Below are 21,468 nucleotides of genomic sequence, written 5' to 3' on the forward strand. Positions count from 1 at the left end.
GCAGCTCCATCCAAAAACTTAAGTAAAATTTTTAAAGAATGCACCAAGTTTATCTTATTGTGTACATTCTAAATATTTTCACTAATGAAACATTTTAAAACATATAAAATATCTTACATTAAAAAAATATATATATATCTTATATTGCTAGACCTGCCTTATCACACTTGTCTTTCTTCAATTTTTTCTAAGGTAGCTACTGTCAGATTCTTTAGTTGTTCATTTTTAAATAGAGCTAATCATCTATTTTTCAGACCACTGAACCTAACTCCTACATTAGATCTAAGAAGCTAGTATACTTGGCAAACATCCTAACTATTCAGGCAATGTTCAAAGGGCATTATCATTGTTCATTTGTATGATCTTTATGTATCTAGTCCTATTTCCAGGGTAAGATTGCCAAGGTCTTGGACTCTTCATTTGGTAGGGTCTAATTCTGTTCTCTTTACAAAGAGCTAGGGTTACATTCAGCAAAGGTTACCATTTACGTGATACATGAAGCCTTCTAACATAACTCAACACCAAAGTAAAATCTCCAGCTATTTATTCTCTCAAGGACATCCTAGTGCTACCTAAAATCAAGAAGGAACACTTCAGGACACATCATATGTAGGGCCTACACGTACCGTGAATCCATATCTTCACTTTGAGACTCTGGAGTGTGTATTATTTCATACCAGATAAACAAAGGAATTTCTCCTTTTAAAATCTCCTTTTCTACCATTTAGAAGACAGTATATGGGAATCAAGTATAAAGATTACAGTGGCTTTAGTAAAGAAAACAATATTGAAGGATTATCTTTCATTCAAAAATTATTCCATCCTGGAAGGGGATGGATTTTTTTCTTTTGTTTTATCGGATACCAAACGAGTTCTAAAAGATTTGTTTTTATAAATAAATAACATGTTAAACTATTTAAGTAGTTTCCAAGGCTCAGCTCATCATCTTTGAAAGCTCTGCAATCCAGAGAGGCAGTTAAAGCCACCACCCTAAATACTTTTCCTTTTAATTCCAATATTCATCTTTCATTTACCTTATTGTCTGTTGGAATTTCATCTATTCTGCTAATTCTAAAAATTAGAAACTTGAAAGCATGACCAGAACCTGAGGGGTTTTTTAAAAAGAGCAAATACAAGGGAAACGGATTTTGGCCCAGTGGTTAGGGCGTCCGTCTACCATATGGGAGGTCCGCGGTTCAAACCCCGGGCCTCCTTGACCCGTGTGGAGCTGGCCCATACGCAGTGCTGATGCGCACAAGGAGTGCCGTGCCACGCAAGGGTGTCCCCCGCGTGGGGGAGCCCCACGCGCAAGGAGTGCGCCCGTGGGGAAAGCCGCCCAGCGTGAAAAGAAAGAGCAGCCTGCCCAGGAATGGCGCCGCCCACACTTCCCGTGCCGCTGACGACAACAGAAGCGGACAAAGAAACAAGACGCAGCAAATAGACACCAAGAACAGACAACCAGGGGAGGGGGGGGAATTAAATAAATAAATAAATCTTTAAAAAAAATAAAAATAAAAAAAAATAAAAAGAGCAAATACGAAAACCAGAAGAAACCTTAGAGATCATCTCACCTATTATTAGCTATAACTAAGGCCCAAGGTCATATAATATTTTAATGACAGATCTAGAACCAGAATCCAAATTTCCTTAATTCTGGGCTAGTGTTCTCTCTCATACACTAACTGGCCTCTTTATATTTTTATCCATTTCTACACTATCTTCAGATAGATAATTTAACTCATGCTAACTAGTGACAAATTCCAAAGTAAGACTGAGGGCATTTTTGATTCCCTGTCCTGGAAATCAGGGACAGGAGATGGAAGTCCTGTCTGGCCGCCACAGCCCATCCATAGATTAAATGACAGCATTGGCTGCCTGGCGCCTTGCCATGAAGCTTTTTCATTCATGCTTAGAAAAGGAAGCATGGGGAATCATAGGAGGCCCAGTATGAACTTTCCTTCATCAAGGTTGGATTTTCTCTTTTTCCTCCTCTTTAGCCTGGGGACATAAGACAATTTCAAGGTAGGCAAAAACTCAGGTCATGCCCACTACTAAAACTATTCTGCTGGTGTTTTCCAGCTTTGGGAAGAGCCAAGGGGCTTAGAAGAAATTCTGGCCTCTTGCACCAACTGACCTTTTATTTATTTATAAAGTATATTCCTTCTGAGAAATTCCAGAAGCTTCATACACATACTCTCACTTAATCCTTCTTTTCCAGGGGAGTGTTTCATTCTTACCTTTCTGTCACACAGTTTCCTTGCTGTTCATGGGGCTTCTCCCCAGGGTCTAATATTTAGTTTAGTCTCTATGGAAGCTACAGACATTCTCAACTGCAGTCTCAAAGGAGTACTGCCAGCAAAGCAAAGTCACTCATTCAACAATTATTTATTTAGCATCTCCTATGTGCCTGGCACTAGTCTATGTACTAAGAAACAGAAGTGAACAAAACAGACTAAGTCTCTGCCCTCATGGAACTTAAATACAAATTAAAAGAATTGTTTCATTACACAGTGAATTAAAAACTACAAACTTAAAAAAAACAAAACTCTTACCTGATAAAAGAAAAAATATCACTACAGTCTCAACTACTCAGAATAATAGTGTCTATTTGCTATAGGCCTAGTTGGACTGTACAAGTAGAAAGAAGATTGGATTCTAATTCTGACTCTTCTAGCTACATACTCTATGACCTCAAGCAAATAATATAACCTCTCTGAACCTTAGCTTTGTTTTCTGAAGATGTTAGGTAAGATTTCTCTTGCTGTGCAAATCTATGATTGTTTTTGTTTGTTTGTTTTCAAAGATTTATTTGTTTATCCCCTCCCCCCCCCCCATTGTTTTGCGCTGCTGCTTTCTGTGTCCATTTGGAACCCACTGTGGTTCTTCTGTGTCTGTCTGTCTTCTCTTTAGGTGGCACCAGGAACCGATCCTGGTACCTCCCAGAGTGGGAGTAAGGCACTCAATTTCTTGCGCCACCTCAGTTCCCTGATCTGCTATGTCTCTCATTGTCTCTTCTCTTTTTGTTGCATCACCTTGCTGTGCCTGCTCTCCACACGGGCCAGTATGCCGCACGGGTCAGCACTCCGCGTGGGCCAGCATTCCACTCAGGCCAGCTCTCTGCTCAGGCCAGCTTGCTGTGTAGGCCAACTTGCCCTCACCAGGAGGCCTTGGGAATCAAACCCTGGACCACCTAAATGGTAGATAGGAGCCCAATTGCTTGAGCCACATCCGCTTCCTCTATGATTGTTTTACCTCACCTAAGGTGGCTAGTACGGTGTGAAGACTTACCTTAAGGGTCAGAGGAGAAATCTTTCTACATCAATTAAAGTCGGGTTGAGGCAAATAGCTCAAAGCAACACAGACATCCTGAAACAACTATTCATTGTATCTCCTAATGCAATAATCTATATAATCAATATATTCCCTACCTACTTTGTGTTAAACAAAATGGACTAGGTACTGTGGTGATAAGAGGCATATGCCTCATCTTAAGGAGCTGCCAAATGAACTGTATGCCATTGTAAATAAAAACTTAGTTCACAAGAAAAGAAAATCAAGGAGAGCTAGATTAGAAATCTCTACATAAAGGTGAAACTTTACCTGGACCCAACATATAACCACCACTGCTACAATAATAACAGCTGCTAACATTTAGTGAAGCACTTAATATATGGCAGATACTAAATGCTTTTGTGAGCTATCTCATTTAATCCTCAGAGAAACCCTAGAAATAAACACTATTATGCCTGTTAAATGGTATATCTAGGCAGTCTGACTTCAGGGTGTCCCACACCATTTCAAGATCATAGGATACTTTCCCCACAAATGAGATAAAGGATAAGCACAGTATCAGGCACACAGTTTAGTGTCCCATAAATGTTATATACTTCTCTACCTATCCTCTGTCATCATTCACCCTCAAACACCCCCCTCCCATACTCATTTTACCTTTTCAAATTTTAAATATTCTTCACAGCCCAAAGTTTCTCTAGACTAGTAAAGCTTCAGTCTCTTTTTAAGTCATGGCACATATTTTTTTCTTTTTAGGAGGTACAGAGGATGGGAAATAGGCACTCAACCACTGAGCTACACTGGCTCCCAATAGTACTTATTTTTAAAAGCCTGGGGGTGTGGGGGGGAACGGACCTGGCCCAGTGGTTAAGGCGTCCGTCTACCACATGGGAGGTCCACGGTTCAAACCCCCAGCCTCCTTGACCCGTGTGCAGCTGGCCCATGCGCAGTGCTGATGCACACAAGGAGTGCCGTGCCACGCAGTTCCCCGCATAGGGGAGCCCCATACGCACTCCGTGCAAGGAGTGCACCCCATAAGGAGAGCCACCCAGCGCAAAAGAAAGTACAGCCTGCCTAAGAATGGCACCACCCACATGGAGAGCTGACACAACAAGATGACGCAACGAAAAGAGACACAGATTCCTGTGCCGCTGACAACAGCAGAAGCAGACAGAGGAACAAGACACAGCGAATGGACACAGAGAACAGACAACTCGGGGGGGAGGCGGTTAATAAATCTTTAAAAAATTAAAAAAAATAAAAGCCTGTTGGGGAAGCGGATGTGGCTCAAGCAATTGGGCTCCCATCTATCATATAGATATCATATACAAGGTCCAGGTTTTGATTCCAGGGCCCCCTGGTGAAGGCAAGCTGGCCCATTCGGAGGGCTGGCCCACACAGAGAGCTGGCACAGCAAGATGACACAACAAAAAGAGACACAGAGGAGAAATAATGAGACATAACAGACCAGGGAGCTGAGGTGGTGCAAGAGAATGATCGCCTCTCTCCCACTGCAGAAGTTCCCAGGGTCGGTTCCTAGGGCCTCCTAATGAGAGTATAAGCAGACACAGAACACACAGCAAATGGACACAGAAAGCAGAAAACAAGGTGGGGGGGGGAATAAAAATAAATAAAACTTTTTTAAAAAGCCTGTTGGGTGATCATATGTTGTCTTGTGATGTCACTGGCATTATTTAATGTTTTATGACATTAATGTCTTGCTATCTTATGGTGCTATTAAGATGGTACCTACATTAGAATTGTGCATCTTTTGCACTGTTAAACTTTTCATATAATTTGCATCATCTAATTCCATTGTGTTGCTCTGGCTCTTGGTATAGGAAACATCAGGAAGTATTCACTAATTCAATAGCTTGGGTATTTGTGAAGTTTAATTTGCTCATTGGAAAAAGGATCTAAGTTTAGCACCTGCAGCCAACACTTCAAAGACTGATTCGACCCTGTTTGGAGAATCTGTAGGTATATATCCTTTCCATTTGTGCCCAATTTTTGATATAAAGGTAAACTGGACTTGTTTGTAATTCCTTTAGCCCATGTAAAAACTCAAAGTAGAACCTATTGTCTTCTGAACTACCAGAGAATAACTTTATTTATCTGTTCTTTGAAAATGAAGCAACCCCCAACTAACTTTTACAAGAAAAAAAAAGCAACTCCAGTTCATGGATTTGTTTTAATCTTACCAATTTATCATGAAATATTACATACATTGGAAAGAATAAATATAATGTGTATGTACAGTTTAAAGAATAATAAAATGTACTCTGTAGTCACTATTATACCCCTTAGGAAATAAAACAAGAAGTAGTAGCAGTAAATCTTTCATATCACCTAAATTTTAATCTAAATCAAATGAAGCCTAATATGGTTATAAAACTACAGGTTGATCAATTGAGTTTTTAGAACTGAAAAAAAGTCATAAAGTGGTAAGAAATTATATATTGAAATTAGGAAGAGATTTTAAATCTAGTTCTAATTATGGTATTTTAAATTATATATAAAAGACTGTTAAGTGAAAATAATTTTTTTCATAAAGCATTGTCATATAGTTGAAGTGATCTTATAGCCTGGCTTTACTGGAATAGTTTCAAAATCAAATATTCTATTTCCATAAACAAATGGCTTTCTAGAAATCACAATATTTTGTTAGTCAGGCTAGTCCATATATTCTAATATACCTCTTCTACCTGCAAATAACATAAAAATTCTTTGTGGAGCCATGTGACCTAAATGTTGGTTTAAGAAAATAAATCATCATAGATATTGGAGAAAGAAAAAAAAAAGTGTCAGGTTAGGAATTGAATTACTGTTGAATTACTGGCTGTGATGTGAGCTCTAACACATAGGAAAACACAACCAATTTTAAGATGTGCAGTGTCTATGAGATGAAAAAAAAGAAAGAAAACTAGTAGCACAGGAAAAATCCAATTAGTCCTGATACTAGAAACTGAGATCTTTTCTCTAGTAAATCCTCCTAGCAATAATACTGACATTGACAGCATCCTTCCTTGTAGTGAATAAAGCAACAGATTTCTTATTATAACAAATATGCCAAAGGCTTCAGACCAAAACACAAATTCATAGACACTAATCTATGCCCTCTAAAATAATGTTTTGGGGAAATTATTCACTACTTCTTCTGGATGCAAGTACTAGTGCTGTAGAGGTAACTCTCTGGATTTTAAAACTGAGAATGTTAAAGTAGATCCATCCTTAGCAAAGAGGTTAGATGTTCTAGTTTTACCTGCCATCTGTATTTAACTAATTTACTCATCCTAGTGTGACAACGATACACTTTAAATTTTATTAAATCCCATTGAGATTTAGAGAGAATTTCTTTCATTCTGTTTCTTGTAGGTATCCAGAAGAGTATAAAAAAGTTTTCTCTCTGAGATTTTGCTTGGAATATGCTATGGAAATGTCAGAGTAAGTGCAGAATAGCATGGGAATGTGCATTTGTATATGAATATAGAGGAAATTCCACTTAAAAAAAAAATAAGAAAAAAATCTAAGACCTCCCAGACAAACATCAAATTAATTCTTTGCTTTATATATTACATCTGCTGGACATTATCAGTGTTTAGTAATAGCCCACTGTTTACTGGACTTAAGACAAGGGAAATTCAATGTGAAAGTTTTAGGACCCATTATCCACTAACGATTAGTCAAAAAGAAAAAAAGCACAAATTATGATGCAAGTCAATAAGAATATAAGGATTACAGGCAAAATATATGAACATTCAAATGGATACAGTGAGGCATTTCCATAAAAGTCACCTCTAACCTTTCTTTCCCTGGATCGTATCTGGTTTTATTTTCCCCTACAGGATAAAGAAGAAAACCACTCGAGTTTCTCTGCCCATCTGTTCCCCAGTTAATGAAACCTCCGACATCAGATCAAGTTATTCTACCTTAGTTCAACCGTTGTGTATTGACCCTCAGAGGGTAGGTTCAGTTTTAAGCCTTCTGAGACTATCCCCATAATGGAGGCACAGGCCGGGAGAGGAAGGAATCAGTGTAACTTTCTTGAAAAATGTATACAAGGAAAGCCTCCAGCTGCATGACCTCAGAGCAAACAAGAAAAAAAAAATCCAAGGATCTCAGAAATAACTCCATGGTAGTTCAACAGCTTGGCCATTTGTGTTTGTGTACCCAGACAATAAGACAGTTGGCGTCTAAGAGCTCAGTCCCATAAAAGCGTATTCCAACTATCCGCGAATGCATTTCCTTTTAATTAAAAAAGGAGGGGTTGGTTTTTTTAAAACCTAAAAGTGCCAACCAGAGCAACTGTATGGAAGAGAAAAAAATCTAGCCAGTAAAATTTACAAGTTATTTAAACCTTCAATATGCAGTCTCTAAATACTTGTCAATACCCATTTCCCAAATATAATTGCCCAGGGTTGCATTTCACCATCTCAGCTAGTAGAGTACTAGAGGACAGTAAAGAAAGGGTGGCATTGGAGCAGACCTTCAAACTGGCATTTAAATGAGAAGCATGACCGTTTCCGAAAAGGAAACTTAGGGTGTGGTTAGCAGCATCTAAAATTGGACCAATTAGTAACAGCTAAAACTGAACCAGTTAGTTCATGGCCATCATGTGCTTGGGTTTCAGGATCTTGACAATATGAATAAGAGTGAAATGTTGTCTTCTATTCATTAAACCAGATGCAGAGTCCCTCTCGCAGCCTGTCAGGATCCACCTGTGTTGTAGCTCCTGTGTTTACCAAGGTATTCCATCCATACTGTATGATGTGGTTTGGATTTTATAGATAAATTGTAGACATTATTGAGGGGCAAGGAGAAGGAAAGGGAAAACTAGAAAGGCCCTCAGAGACCATGTCTATTTAATACATTAGAAAACAGAGGCCCAGAAGGAAGAAATGATTTGCTCAGTGTCTCTCAGAGCCTTTTCACATTTGCACTTCTGAAGAAGTCAATGAGCAAAGTAAAATCTATTTCCTGCTCAGGTCACAGTTAGAGATCAGGATTGACAAGACTCCCTATCGCCTTCTGCAAACAGCAGGATCCAATCACCTAGGTCAAACCAAACTAGTGTTGAAGCCTTCTCTGGGCTCTCTAACTGGAACCCTGCCTGTTGCTGCTCCAAGGCATGAAAAGCAGGGCAGAGACTTCACCTGTACCAGATACAGGAATAGAGACATAGAAAACATTGTCATTAAGTAGTAAGAAGCAGTGCTATCAGCTTAGGAAGCTTGCTTTCAGCAGACACTATTAGGCACACGTGTCTGTCTCCACAGATCTCCTCTGAGCTGCATTCCTTCCCTGTGTTAGAGCATCTCTGAGCATTAGGCCTCAAGGACTGGGCTGGTCATTATGTTTCATTTACGACTCACCTCAACTATTCCCTTTCAGGTATTGGGGCCAAATTATAATCTGAAATGTAATTTCTACCTTCTGGAGGACCCTGGGATTAGCAGGGGAGAGGATCAGGATTGATAGGAAAAAATATGCCACCCATTCATTTATGCATTGTGAGACTAGACTAGCAATTGTTAATAAATGCTGTTCATTTATCAAAATAACTCCTCATTCTTTACAGAAGGTTTTCAAATTAGTTATCTGAAATGAACCTCAAAACCTCAAGGTGGGCTGAGCATTTTGTTAGCCCTATTTCACAGATAAAGAACCTGAGTTCCAGAGAGATTAAGAGCCTTTCTGAGTGCCTATGACCAGTTTTAGCCAGCTAGTGGCAGAGCTGAGATTTTGGCCTGTCTTCTAAGTCTTGAGCCAGGGCTCTTAACAAGTTACAGGATGGCCCATGCTACTGTGACCAATAATAAAGACTAAATCTGTGGCCAGACATGTAGTCAACACAATAACCAAATCCAGCAGAATGAAGACTTGCAACTAATTTGTTTTCTAATCTGAAAAATGGCTCTTGGAGATGTGAATAATAACTTTCTCATAAAACACACCTCTATGAATTTAAGTTAAAACATATACCTGATGGCAAAGCGCACTATAAAGTTCAAAAGAATGCCTTGCAGCTCATTGTTCTGATTACGTTATAGCCAGTCATCAATAATTAAGATGAATAAGCATGCAAACTGACCACAACTGGCATTTCAAATCATGGTCTAATGGTATATAGCGCACTCTTTCTGCCATTCTGTGAATTCTGTATTTGTTCTTCAGCATTTGCAGGACGTCTCTACAACCAGAAGTCAGTGTGTGGTGTTTGAATGCCGAGTCCAGGCCACAGCCACAGTTCGAGTTCACTGGTACAGAGGGCAAGAGCAGATAGCAGACTCAGATGACTTCCAGATTCTAAGGAAAAGTATTGTGACAAGCTTTCTTATTTATTTTTTATTATATTTAATCCTGAAATCTAATTCATTTTTTAAAGTTTAATAGCTGATTTGTTATAGACTTAGAAATGTATATCATTAAATAATTGTTATTTAAAATCCCAAATGATTCCTCAACAAAAACAACCAAAAAAAACCACAAAACTTGATGAAACTAAGTTTTCATAGCTGTGAAAAGACTGGTTTGTTTCTGTGAGTTAATCTTAACTTTCTTCCTAACGAGTTCTTGGTATATCGACAAAAAAAAAGAAATGTGAGAATAAACATATTTTTAATTTTTTTTTTTTAAATATTATGACCTACTTTTTTTTTTCTTTCTCCCCTCCCTGCCCCCAGTTGTCTGCTCTCTGTGTCCATTTGCTGTGTGTTCTTCTGTAACCGCTTCTATCCTTATCAGCAGCACCGGGAATCTGTGTTTCTTTTTGTTGCGTCATCTTGTTGTGTCAGCTCTCCGCACATGCAGTGCCATTCTTGGGCAGGCTGCACTTTCTTTCGCGCTCGGCAGCTGTCCTTATGGGGCACACTCCTTGTGCGTGGGGCTCTCCTGCGCAGGGGACACCCCGGGGTGGCACAGCACTCCTTGCGTGCATCAGCACCACGCATGGGCCAGCTCCACACAGGTCAAGGAGGCCCGGGGTTTGAACCTCGGACCTCCCATGTGGTAGGCGGACGCTCTAACCACTGGGACAGTGGTTAGATCTCTCTGATTATAGTAAAATTGAATATTATGTTTAAAATACTGTAGAAAAAACACAAGATAATTAGTGGTAGTTTTCTCTGAGTAGTGAGAGTATGGATAATTAAAAATGTTTTCTTTGTGTTTTTTTATATTTTCCAGATTTATTATAATAAATTTGTATTAATTTATTTTCAGAAATTGCAATAAATGCTATTTTTAAAGGAAGATACCATATTTTTTGTGTAATAAAGAAATGTTTCTTCCTAAATGTGATGTATAATGTTCAGTTGTTCTGAATTAATATTTAAATGAATATATTTTCTTCATTTGGCACAAAAACTATCTTACTAAGTAATGACATAGCACAGGTTAGGAAAATATAGATTTTGGAGCCAATTTAGACTTGGCTTGAACCCTGGCCTCAGCATTTACTATCTTCCTATTTTGAGCCAGGTGTTTGGCATTTCTGAGTGTCTGTTTCCTTACTTATAAAGGGGGGAATAATAATAAATACCTCAAAATCTGGTTGGGAGTATTAGATGAAAATTGTTTATAAATCATTTATCTCAGTGTAAACATTAAGCATTAAGCAGATCATCATAAACTTGTTCCCCTTCCCTAAATTAATTATTTTTTTAAAAATTAATTATTTCATGGGAAACTTACACAATAAAGTATTTAGAGAGTTATGTATTAGTTTCATTTGTTTCACCCTTTAAAAAATATGCTGGGAAGTGGACTTGGCCCAGTGGATGGGGCATCCGCCTACCACATGGGAGGTCTGCGGTTCAAACAACGCGGTTCACACAGGCCTCCTTGACCTGTGTGGAGCTGGCCCATGCGTGGAAGAAAGTGTAGCCTGCCCAAGAATGGCGCCGCACACAGGGAGAGCTGACACAAGATGATGCAACAGAAAGAAACACAGATTCCCGTGCCATTGACAACAACAGAAGCAGACAAAGAAGACACAGCAAATAGACAGAGAACAGACAACTGGGGCAGGGGGATGGGGGGGGGAGGAGAGATAAATAAATAAATAAATCTTTAAAAATAAAAAGAGCAAAGGCTTTTCTTGGGAGAAAAAGGCCACTTAAGGTTTAGTGCTTCAGAAAAGAGATATTACCTAGTCTAACCTCCATATTAGATTTGAGGAACTAAGGTCCAGAGAACTCAAGTAATTTTCACAAGGTCACAGAGCAATTAGTAGAACCACAACTAAAATCCAGTTCTTCTAGCACACTGCCAAGGGGTTCACTCCATTATATCCCTTTTCTGAGTTTCCACAGAATTTATAAGCTGGGACTCCAGACTAGTCAACCTAATATTTGTCCAGTTATTTCTCATACACACTCAATCCTTTTTCCCAACTAAGCTAATTGTCATCATTTAAATTCTCTCTCTTTTCTCTTATTTAATCTTTCAGAAACTTGTTTATCGGCCATTCCTGGTAAGTGCAACTTTTCAACATCTTGATAATAAATAAATTAAAATTAGCATCAGAAAACTTTGTATCCAAAGTCACTTTTGCCTTCGTGAGCTCTTTTGAGGCTACCGTAGGTCAATTAATTATTGAACTGACCCAACAGAAGCAGCAGGATAACTGGAATTTATCAGTGTATTCATTCATCTGTTCATTCATTCAAGAAATACTGACTAAACACATACTATGACTACGCTCTATTTTTGGCACTGAGGAGACAGCAAGGAGCCTGACTGACAGGGTCCCTGCTTTCATGGAGCATGCATTTTCTCTCTAATTCCCCTTGGCTTAGTGTTTGTGATTTATGAGCTATCTATACAGAGGCAGTGGAGAGAGGTGTTCTGACATCAAACTTTCAAGTCGTTGACTGTCCACAAAGTAGGTGCAGTGCCCATAATGCAACGGTCATCGCTGTACCAACGTCAGGTCTAAAAATCATAGCAGTGATCATTTTTAGTTCCGTTCAGAAGATGTTTTTAAAGGACTTTTGTGTTAAGCACTAAAGCTATAGAAATCGAGAAGCTGAGGAATTAGGTATGATCCCTGCTTTCGAGGAACTCATAGGCTAGTAAAGGAACTAGATGTGTGAGGAAAAAAATCTAATCGGGTAGCTTTTTTTTGTCAGAGATAGTGTGTTTTATTCATACCTACTATCTACTCTTCTCAACATCCCCCTACACTGTTTGTTTGTCTTTTAATTTGAGCATCCAAATATCATGATCAAGTTGGATCTCTGCCCTTTCCAGAGGAAGTCTGCACCTTGATCATCACAGAAGCATTTCCTGAAGACTCTGGAGAGTTCAAATGCATTGCAGAAAATGAAGCTGGGATGGCAGTCTCTGCAGCCAGGCTCTTTGTTTCCCCAGGTAATTAATTACTCTTTGGGGTCTCCCTGCTCCAATTTGGCCCTAAGCCAAGAGGAAGATCTCTGTTCTTATCTGAAACACTGACTAATTATATTTTTCAGAAGGAAAAGAAGTGGACAAATCAGGGAGTTCACCCAAGTTACCCATGAGGAAATTTTCTCCCAAACTGGCCTTTCCCTGGAGCAGTGAAAGCTACACAAAGGACAAAAATCTAGACAAAACCCCAATAAACCTTATGCCAACTATTCCTGAATCAGTCAGTCACACTGAACATGGGATCCAATTTCCAGAAGAGGATTTCTGCACCTTTGAGCTACAACCACAATGGTAAGGGCAAACAGAGGTAACACTCACTCATTCGACAAATATTCTTAGCTCTGTGTATACAACAGTGTGCATGACAAAGCTCCTGCCCTCAGGAGGCCTACATTCTGAGATCAATCACTTTAACTTTGTCAGTTCTCCCTTGCCCTCCCTCAAGCATTTCACACTTGGCTGGAATAATAACTCATGCATTTTTTTAAATATTTATTTTATTTATTTATCTTCCCCACCCCAATTCATCCATATGTAAAGGTTTGTTACAGAAAATTATTGGGAAAAAAATCACTAGTGCAGAAATGGCACAAAATTTTAGAGTGGAGTATTTTCCCAAAATAGAATTCAGGGTCCTGTCTCAATGTAAATATATAAAATATTTCTGTGATGAAGGTTTCTTCATGGTCAACCTTATAATATAGACAGAATTGTTCTTGTGTTTAGAGGACAAATGTAAAAATGAGAGATAAGGTAGTAACTGAATATGCCCAACAAAGCTTTGATTAAAACAACACAACCCACCCTCCCCACCCCCCCCCATTTCTGTTCCCACTGCCTTCCCACCTTGCAAGACAAACCTCAAATTAAAATATTGATTAGAAAAACAACCTTAAACCTGATATCAAAAAGTTATTTTTTAAAATCTATCCTAACAATATCTAACATGGCGTGCTAAATATTTTATCAGTCTAAAATTATACCTTTAACAAAACTTTAAAAATTAGCATTCTTGACTACTTACCTAATACAACTAAATATTGCATCCGTTAATTACAAAATTTTTTAAATCTTGGGATCCTTTTTAAGAAGGGATTTCTTGGGTAGTATTTAGGCTTGTGAAATGAGAGAAATATATCATGTTAGAGAGGGAAGGAATCAGAGGTCTTCTACTTGAAACTCCTCATTCTACAAATTACTAAAATGGTAGAAGACAGGCTCACATTGTTGAGGTTTGTTTCTTCATGCTTCCATGACTTTGGGATAGTACTTCTATAAATGTTTCTTGCAATGGAGACAGTGAAGGAAAGAGCCTGGACTTTGAAGACCAACAGACCAGGAACAATATCTGTGAAGTATGTGCTCAATACACAGAAGCTATTATTTCATTGAATACTCTATCACTGCATTTGTTTTTTTGTCAAGATCTGTATATCTCCAATAACAGTCTATGACTATGATTTTGGAGTTTGTCTCCTGGAACCCCTTTAGCTACTGGACTTTCTTGTCTGGGCAGTAACTACCCCTATGGAGTCAGAAAGAATGAGTGTGTGGGACAATAGACAGAGCTACAATTTAAACAAACATTTATTAAGCACATTCTATGTGTCTGTCAATTTCTTGCTCAGCTTGCCTTGGGAAAGTAATGAAATTGATACCTAAAGTATTTCTCTGTGAATTCTTGTAAATGAACTTTGTTCAGCAGTAAGCCTTTACAATTTAAAAAGACCTTGTGTTTTTTATACAGTAGCTTTCATGGAAGAGACCTGTGGTAGCTTGGAATTGTATGTACCCCAGAAAAACATGGTCTTAAAATTAACCCACTCTTGTGGGAGGGAACCCACAAGAATAGGACATTTGATTAGGTTACTTCAATTAAAGTGTGGCTCAACTCAATCAGGATGGGTCTTAACACCTATTACTGGAGTCATTTATAAGCAGAATGAAATTCAGACAGAGAGAAAGCCACAGGAAGCAAGAAGTTGAAATTCAATGGAACCTGAAAGAGAACGGAGAGACCAAGAGAAGCCACCATGTACAATGCCATGTGATAGAAGAACCCAGGACCAAAGATTGCCAGCAGTGAGTCCCAGAACATCAGTCTGTGGGCAGAAAACATCATCTTGGTGACCTTGATTTGGGCTTTCTTAGCTCAAAACCGTGAGCTAATAAATTCCCATTGTTTAACCCAGCACATTTCATGGTATTTGCTTGGGCAGTCAAGGAAACCAAAGCTATACTGACTTTTTTTTTTTTTTTTTTTAACTTTTTACTTTTAAATATTTTCAAACTTCTACAACAGTTCAAAAATAATACAAACCCCATACAGAGAACTCCAGTATAACCCTAGGCCCTCCCCCCACCGCATATCTCCAGATCTACCAATTTTAACATTTTGCCATATTTGCCATATTATTCTATCTATCTATCTATCTATCCATTTTCTGAACCCTTGAGTATAGGTTGAACACATCTTGCTAAGAACAGGGATATATACTTATATAACCACCTTAAGTGTAGTTACCAAGTTCAAGGTTTTTATCATTGATATAAAGCTTATTGTCTATCTATATCCTAATTTTTATATTCTGAATAATGTCCCTTTGAGCCTTTTCTAGAACCCATCCAGAATAATGTATTGCATTTAATTGTCACTACCTCAAGTGGCTCTTTTTTTTTTTTAAATGTGGGAACATTTAAACTTTCCCATCTCAACCACTCCCAAGCACACCATTCAATGGGATTTATCGCATTCACAATATTGTGGTACCCTCACCGCCTTCTGATACTAAAACTTTACCTTCTCCTCAAACAGAAACCCTACAACCATTATGCATTAACTCCCATTCCCCCTGCCACTACGCTCAGCAACTAGTACTGTCTAATTTCTGTCTCTATGAGCATGCATAGTCTCTGATATTGTCTTTGTAGTTACCATGGGACATAAATTTCATACCCTAAATCTGTAACAATCTTATTTGCTTTGATACCAACTTAACTTCAATAGTAAATACAAATTATATTCTTATACCCCTTTGTGCCCCCTTGTCTCAAATTACATGTTTGCACATTATGAGTCCAAACCACTTTTTATCATTACATTTTATGCAGTTGCCTTTTAGTATCCGGTAGGAAGTAAAAAGTAGACTTACAAATCTAAAGTATAATACTGCTAGCATTTATATTTGCCCATGTTGTTATCCTCACCAGAGATCTTTATTTCTTCATGTGGCTTTGATCTCTTGTCTGTTATTCTTTCTTTCCAACCTGAAGAACTATTGCATAAAAGTTTAATAAAAGTTAACAAGTTTTTACTGAGATTCTACTATGAGCTGCACACTGCTAGGCAAAATAAATAAGCAGTAAATAGTCCCTCCCTCAGAAAAATTTTAATCTACCTAAGGAGATATAATATAACCACATAAGAGTCCATTACATGACTTCTCATCTGGCTTGAGTGTCAGCAACCCTGTGAATTACGTTGGTAAACCAGGAACTATATTCATTTTTCAATTAATTAAACTACAGCTCAGAGAGATTAAGTGACTTGTGTAAGGTTACACAGCAAGTATGTGGTAGAATGGATACTCATTCAGATCTCCAGCAGGTAATGAAAAGATTAATGTGTCTAAAAAGTTGTAGAACACTAGCCAAATTGTTATTTTTACTGTTTGACTCCAAACTTTAAAAGAATATAAGATAAGAGTCAGTTGCTAGACTGTATATTTCAAATTACAAGTGCTATGGTAGGATTCCCTTTCATTACATGTCTATTCAGAAATTCAATAATCAGTGATTTATAAGTAACTTGAAAATGAAACTTTCTTCAGTCTTTAGACCTTTGCTCCTCACTAGGACATTTTCCTTTTCAGTTGATAAAGCAAAAATGAGCTTCATCACAGGCACCTCACCTCTGACTTTAAAAGAAACTCACAGCACTATTTTTACAATAGCATATGAACTTTACATTTTAAAAAACAACAAAGGCTATATATGAAGAGGGATAAATGAGTGACAGTAAAACAGCTATCCTGTTTCCACTAATGATAGGACAAGAAGGAATTATCAACATGCAGCAAGAAAGGTTTTAGTGAGAAAAGCAGGAAGTTGCCTACATTTTGTGAAATATTAGAATGATCTACCAGAGGCCCTTACTGATAATTTAGAGAAAGAAATGGGAAAGGCACCTTAGGGGGCAGGGTGGAGTACAGTTCTCCCAATTGGACATCTTAACGATTCTTTCAGTTTTAGGATTCTATGAATTTTCTCAAATAAGCAACTAAACCATTCAAATAGCCATCTTCATAAGAAAAACTTGAACCACCACTCAAAAAAGCAAAACAGTATTAAAAAGCAGGAAAACATACACATAATAGATTATTAAATATACACCTTTAATACCTGGCAATGGTATCATAAAAGAGACCCTATCTTCCTTTCTTAAATTATCTCTTGACCCCCTTAATGAGAACCTTGGTCTTGATGCACCATTGAGTTATCACACAGTCATCAATGCTACATCTTACAAAGGTGTAGGAAAAAGAAGCAGCAAAACTTTAAGGACAAAGAATAAGACGAACTAAAATTCTTCCTCAACTGTGGTACATTTGAAACCTGTGCTGGGCAAATTAGAGATTTAGCAGTTTGTCCTGGATATCTTCCTGACTTGACTGGGTGGGGCATGTCCCAATTTTTAGGTACCAAGGCACCTTAAATCTAAACTCTCCTTGCATTCATCAAACCCTATCTCAGTAAAGAACCAAATATCAGTCACAGATACCACTTTAAAATGCTTAGAATAGTACCTTTCTCATAGTCAGTGCTCTTTGTGTTGATTTTTCCTATTTGTATTATGTCCCTTTCATTTGCATTTTAAATTCTAATTTGGATTGAAAGACTTTCTCCCTCTTAATGGAATCTGAAATATCAATTAGCAGATGTAAGGAAATATTTTGAGGCTCTCCTGAAATAAGACTTGCAGCCATCCACTTATCAAGTTTGGCATGCCTTTTCTACTAAGTAATGGTGGTCTGCCTGGGTGACAATTATCAAACTTGCTCTGAACACCAAAGAAAGGCAAACCTACATGGTCAGCTGTGAGGAATTTTATATGGCTCATGCGTGCTCCAGCATCAGTTTGTTGAACCTTAATGTACATGGTGATTAAATCAAGACTGGGATACCCATGAAGGAAGGGAATAGATATGCTTTAAACAATAGAACCATATCAAAATTGCAGCTACTAAATGGCAATGTTCTACTCTTCTGGCTTGATCCTGATGCTACTGACTCTACCCTACCACCTCTTTTGTTGATTTGAAGGGTTCTTTCTCTGTAGTTACTTACCACCCTGCACAAAAGTGGAAACCTTAATAGCAAGATGGTCTCCATGGCGAAAAGAGAAAGGAAACTATAACTGTTAGTAGTGAAGGGAAATGAAAGAACTGACAGTACAGAGCCCTAATTATATAGTTTGCTTATTTGTTTAGCTGATTCTTAAATCTTTCAAAACTCCTTTAGAATAAAAATACTGGGTCAAGCAGGAATATGTAATATTCAGAAAACTTGCTAAAGAAACCAAATCGTATTTTTCCATTACCTCCCCACCTTCCCAGTGACTTCCCAGTGACTGCTTTTCTGCCTTTGCCCAAGCCAGTTCTCTTTAGTGAAGCAAACTGCTTCAACCTGGCTCCACCCCCACTCTCATTTGGCAAGAGAGGGAAAAAAAGCCTTGAGATGGGGATTAACCAATGAAGTTCAATTTGTAGCCCACCCATCACAGGTCTCATCTCTGGAGAAGTCTTACAATACAGAAGAACTCCAGTCTTAGAAACTGCCCATTTCTCTTTGGTCTCTCTCTTTTCTATAGGGAAGATTCAAAGTCCTGACCACATTAAAGAAATTGCATCATCTTTCCCCTTTTCCCATTTCCGAATTCACTGTTCTTCTCCCTACACAAGCTTGCCAAAGCTCATACACAAAATTCACATCTAAAATAAAGAGGCCTGCAAAAGAAGCTCATGTAATCCCACTCCTTAAATATCACTAAGACATCTGAGATATTGTTTAGATTGTGGACTCTTACTTTGACATGCCAGCATAGGTAGATGGACAGGCAAGCACATCAGATGTCACAGTTTGGCAGCTGATAAAAGTCAGTGGTGCTATAATACTAAGCACAGAGCCACAAGATTAGTCTGTGAGGGAAGGGGGTGCCTCTTCCTTCCCTTCAATAGTAGGTTAAACCCAGCTGGCACCCTCTGGAACAACGGGTAAGTCCCTTTATTCCTGCTACAGTTTTGGGTTTATTTTGTTTTGTTTTCCAAATCAGAGGGGATGTGTACAAAGATGATCTTAAGATAAAAAGTTTGAAAGCCACAACATCATAATGGTATTGATACTACACAAAGATTTAAAAAGAAAGTGAACTGTTCATCCCACTGAAACTCAAGAGCATTAAACAGTAGAGAGAAAGATAGTTGTGTGTCATTATTTTTTAATCATCATTATTCCCTGAAAAAGGATACTTGATCTGACTGTAATTGTGGTTATATTTTATGGCTCCAAAATATCCCCATCATATTTTGCAAATTTTTATGCAAGTTTGTATTTTTTAGAGATAGGAAAAAAATATTTTTAAAATTGACTTAACAGTAGTTTATTGATAAAACTTTTGAAACATATGTAGCATTGTTTGAAACGAAATAATACCACATGTAATAGAATCTATTATAGAATTGAATTGTTGAACAGTAACTACAGGCATGAAGAAATGCCTTTTAGAGTTACTTGTGTAAGTGTCTGTATAAAATTTTGTTACAATATGGATAAAATTAAACTTTTGAAAGATTTTTAATTTATCAATCTTATTATTTTTATGTTTCACTTTTGATATTTTAGAATATTAAATTATGTAAATTCCTTAGTATGTTTAACTTCATTCCCAAAGAAATCTATTCTCTTATGTTAACATTTTTTTAAATCATTTATTTTTCACTGGGCTTTAAAAATATCAGTAATTGCTATTTATGTAAGCTGATAACAAAATGTACAAGATAATTGACATTCTGAACATATATAAAAAGGAAAATAGCAAACTCTTTCTGGAAAATATTTACTATCTATTTCTTAAAGTTTATTCTTTGCTATTTGAAATGAATCTGAATAACTTGTCTGACCAGAAAATAATTGAAGAACCAAACTTTGGATTCAATTCTGCAATGTAATGAATAACAACCCATAGCTATAAACTACTTACCTTGAAAAATAAAATTTTTTGAGAAGATCTTATTAAAGCCTCCTTGATGTTTTTCCCCAAAAATATAAAGGTGTAATGTAGTCCATTACTAAAATGCACTCTGGTTGAATGTGCTTGTGTTCATAAACTTGAAAGTAAGGAATATATGATATTTAAGTGTTCTTTTTCATTAGTTATTCTCTTGGTTTTTTATTTGCATTTTTGTTCTTTCCTATAACTGCTGGTTTTAATTTAACTCAAAACTACATGCAAAACTTTAGGATGAAAATGTTTAGTCTGGAAAAATTTAATTAACAATGATATTTTCTTCCAGATAGGAAGATAAATAATTACAAGATTTTGTCTCAATGGCAATAAACAATTTAGTCAGTTTTATCAGCTAAAAGTTTAATTTATCATTAACTCAGTGTTGGTTTATACTATGTGACACAAACAATGTATTTTGAACTAAATTACGTAATAGTTTGAATGAAGACAGGATAAGTGTTAGAATAATTTATAAGTCTAATCTTTGTGTGAAAAGACCTTATAGTCGTAGGTTTATCATATCATATTTCTTCATATCTGAAGAAATCAGACGAAATATAATCCTTGAAGGTTGATTTTAGAGGCAAATGCTTCATCTAAGGGAAAGTGAGAATCCACTTTAGGATGGTAGGAAAGCCACGGCAGAAGTAACTGTGAGAAAAATAGCATCCAACTTCTCTTGGTAAGGTATAAGCTGGCTTCTTTATTGCCTTACTTCCTCCTGTACTTTCCGTTTGCCATTTCAAAAGATAAAGTAAAAGAGGAGATAAAATAATTTAATTTAAGAATTAATCTAAATATATATTAAACAGGTAAAAATAGCAAAAAGTAAAAAATCTAAATAATTAAGAGAACATCAAGACCAATATCTAAAGAAAACAGAAAAATTTACAAATGGAAAAATGTAATGCATCAGTAATGTATATTATATATACACAGACAGACAGACATAATGTCTTCCCTTAATTATCATCTACTTTGGTACTATGGTCAATTTGGAATCATGGGGAGAAAAAAAGGCAGTGAACTGTAAGGTAAAAATGTTGCACTCAAAGTTGACAACAGCGAATTGTAAATGTTCATTTTATTTTATGAAACTATGAAAAGGAAAAGGAGTAAATATGGACATTAAAGTAATATTCTTTACAGAAGAACTATATTGCTTCATTTGGTTTACCAAGACTATCATCACAGTTCATCAGGATATGAATTAACTGGTATCAGAAGGGTTGTTTACCTGTATTGATAAGCAATGGGAAAAATTTAAACTAAATGTAAGCTGAAATGTTGTATACTTTACTGTCATTAATTTCAAATAGTTATTCTCTGTGATAATGAAACTATGACCTCTAAGTAAATGCTAACTGTGGAACTATAAAATGATCAAACTGAGAAACATCACAGAATTTCTTTTCATAAATAACCATTTGGAAAACTCAACTTTGGGCTCCTGTATCTTGAAGCCCCTGGGCATGTTTTCTTAA

General features: G+C 37.1%; 1 protein-coding gene across 3 annotated transcripts in view; it reads left to right on the top strand.

Moving 5' to 3' along the window:
• MYOT (myotilin) overlaps positions 1 to 21,468 on the top strand; it is a 45,412-nt gene that overhangs the window by 6,947 nt on the left and 16,997 nt on the right. For 2 of the 3 annotated variants that reach the window (XM_058279163.1, XM_058279165.1), the window contains exons 1-7: positions 6,688 to 6,735; positions 7,137 to 7,254; positions 7,975 to 8,037; positions 9,466 to 9,607; positions 11,741 to 11,764; positions 12,544 to 12,663; positions 12,765 to 12,990. In XM_058279163.1, the coding sequence (XP_058135146.1) occupies positions 6,722 to 6,735; positions 7,137 to 7,254; positions 7,975 to 8,037; positions 9,466 to 9,607; positions 11,741 to 11,764; positions 12,544 to 12,663; positions 12,765 to 12,990 (707 nt within the window). In that variant the 5' untranslated portion in view covers positions 6,688 to 6,721. Of the gene's footprint in view, positions 1 to 5,132; positions 5,272 to 6,687; positions 6,736 to 7,136; positions 7,255 to 7,974; positions 8,038 to 9,465; positions 9,608 to 11,740; positions 11,765 to 12,543; positions 12,664 to 12,764; positions 12,991 to 21,468 lie in introns of those variants that run through there. The other variant, XM_058279169.1, reaches the window with a different exon arrangement.

Source organism: Dasypus novemcinctus, chromosome 2, assembly GCF_030445035.2.
Source record: "Dasypus novemcinctus isolate mDasNov1 chromosome 2, mDasNov1.1.hap2, whole genome shotgun sequence".
NCBI classification, from domain to species: Eukaryota; Metazoa; Chordata; class Mammalia; order Cingulata; family Dasypodidae; genus Dasypus; species Dasypus novemcinctus.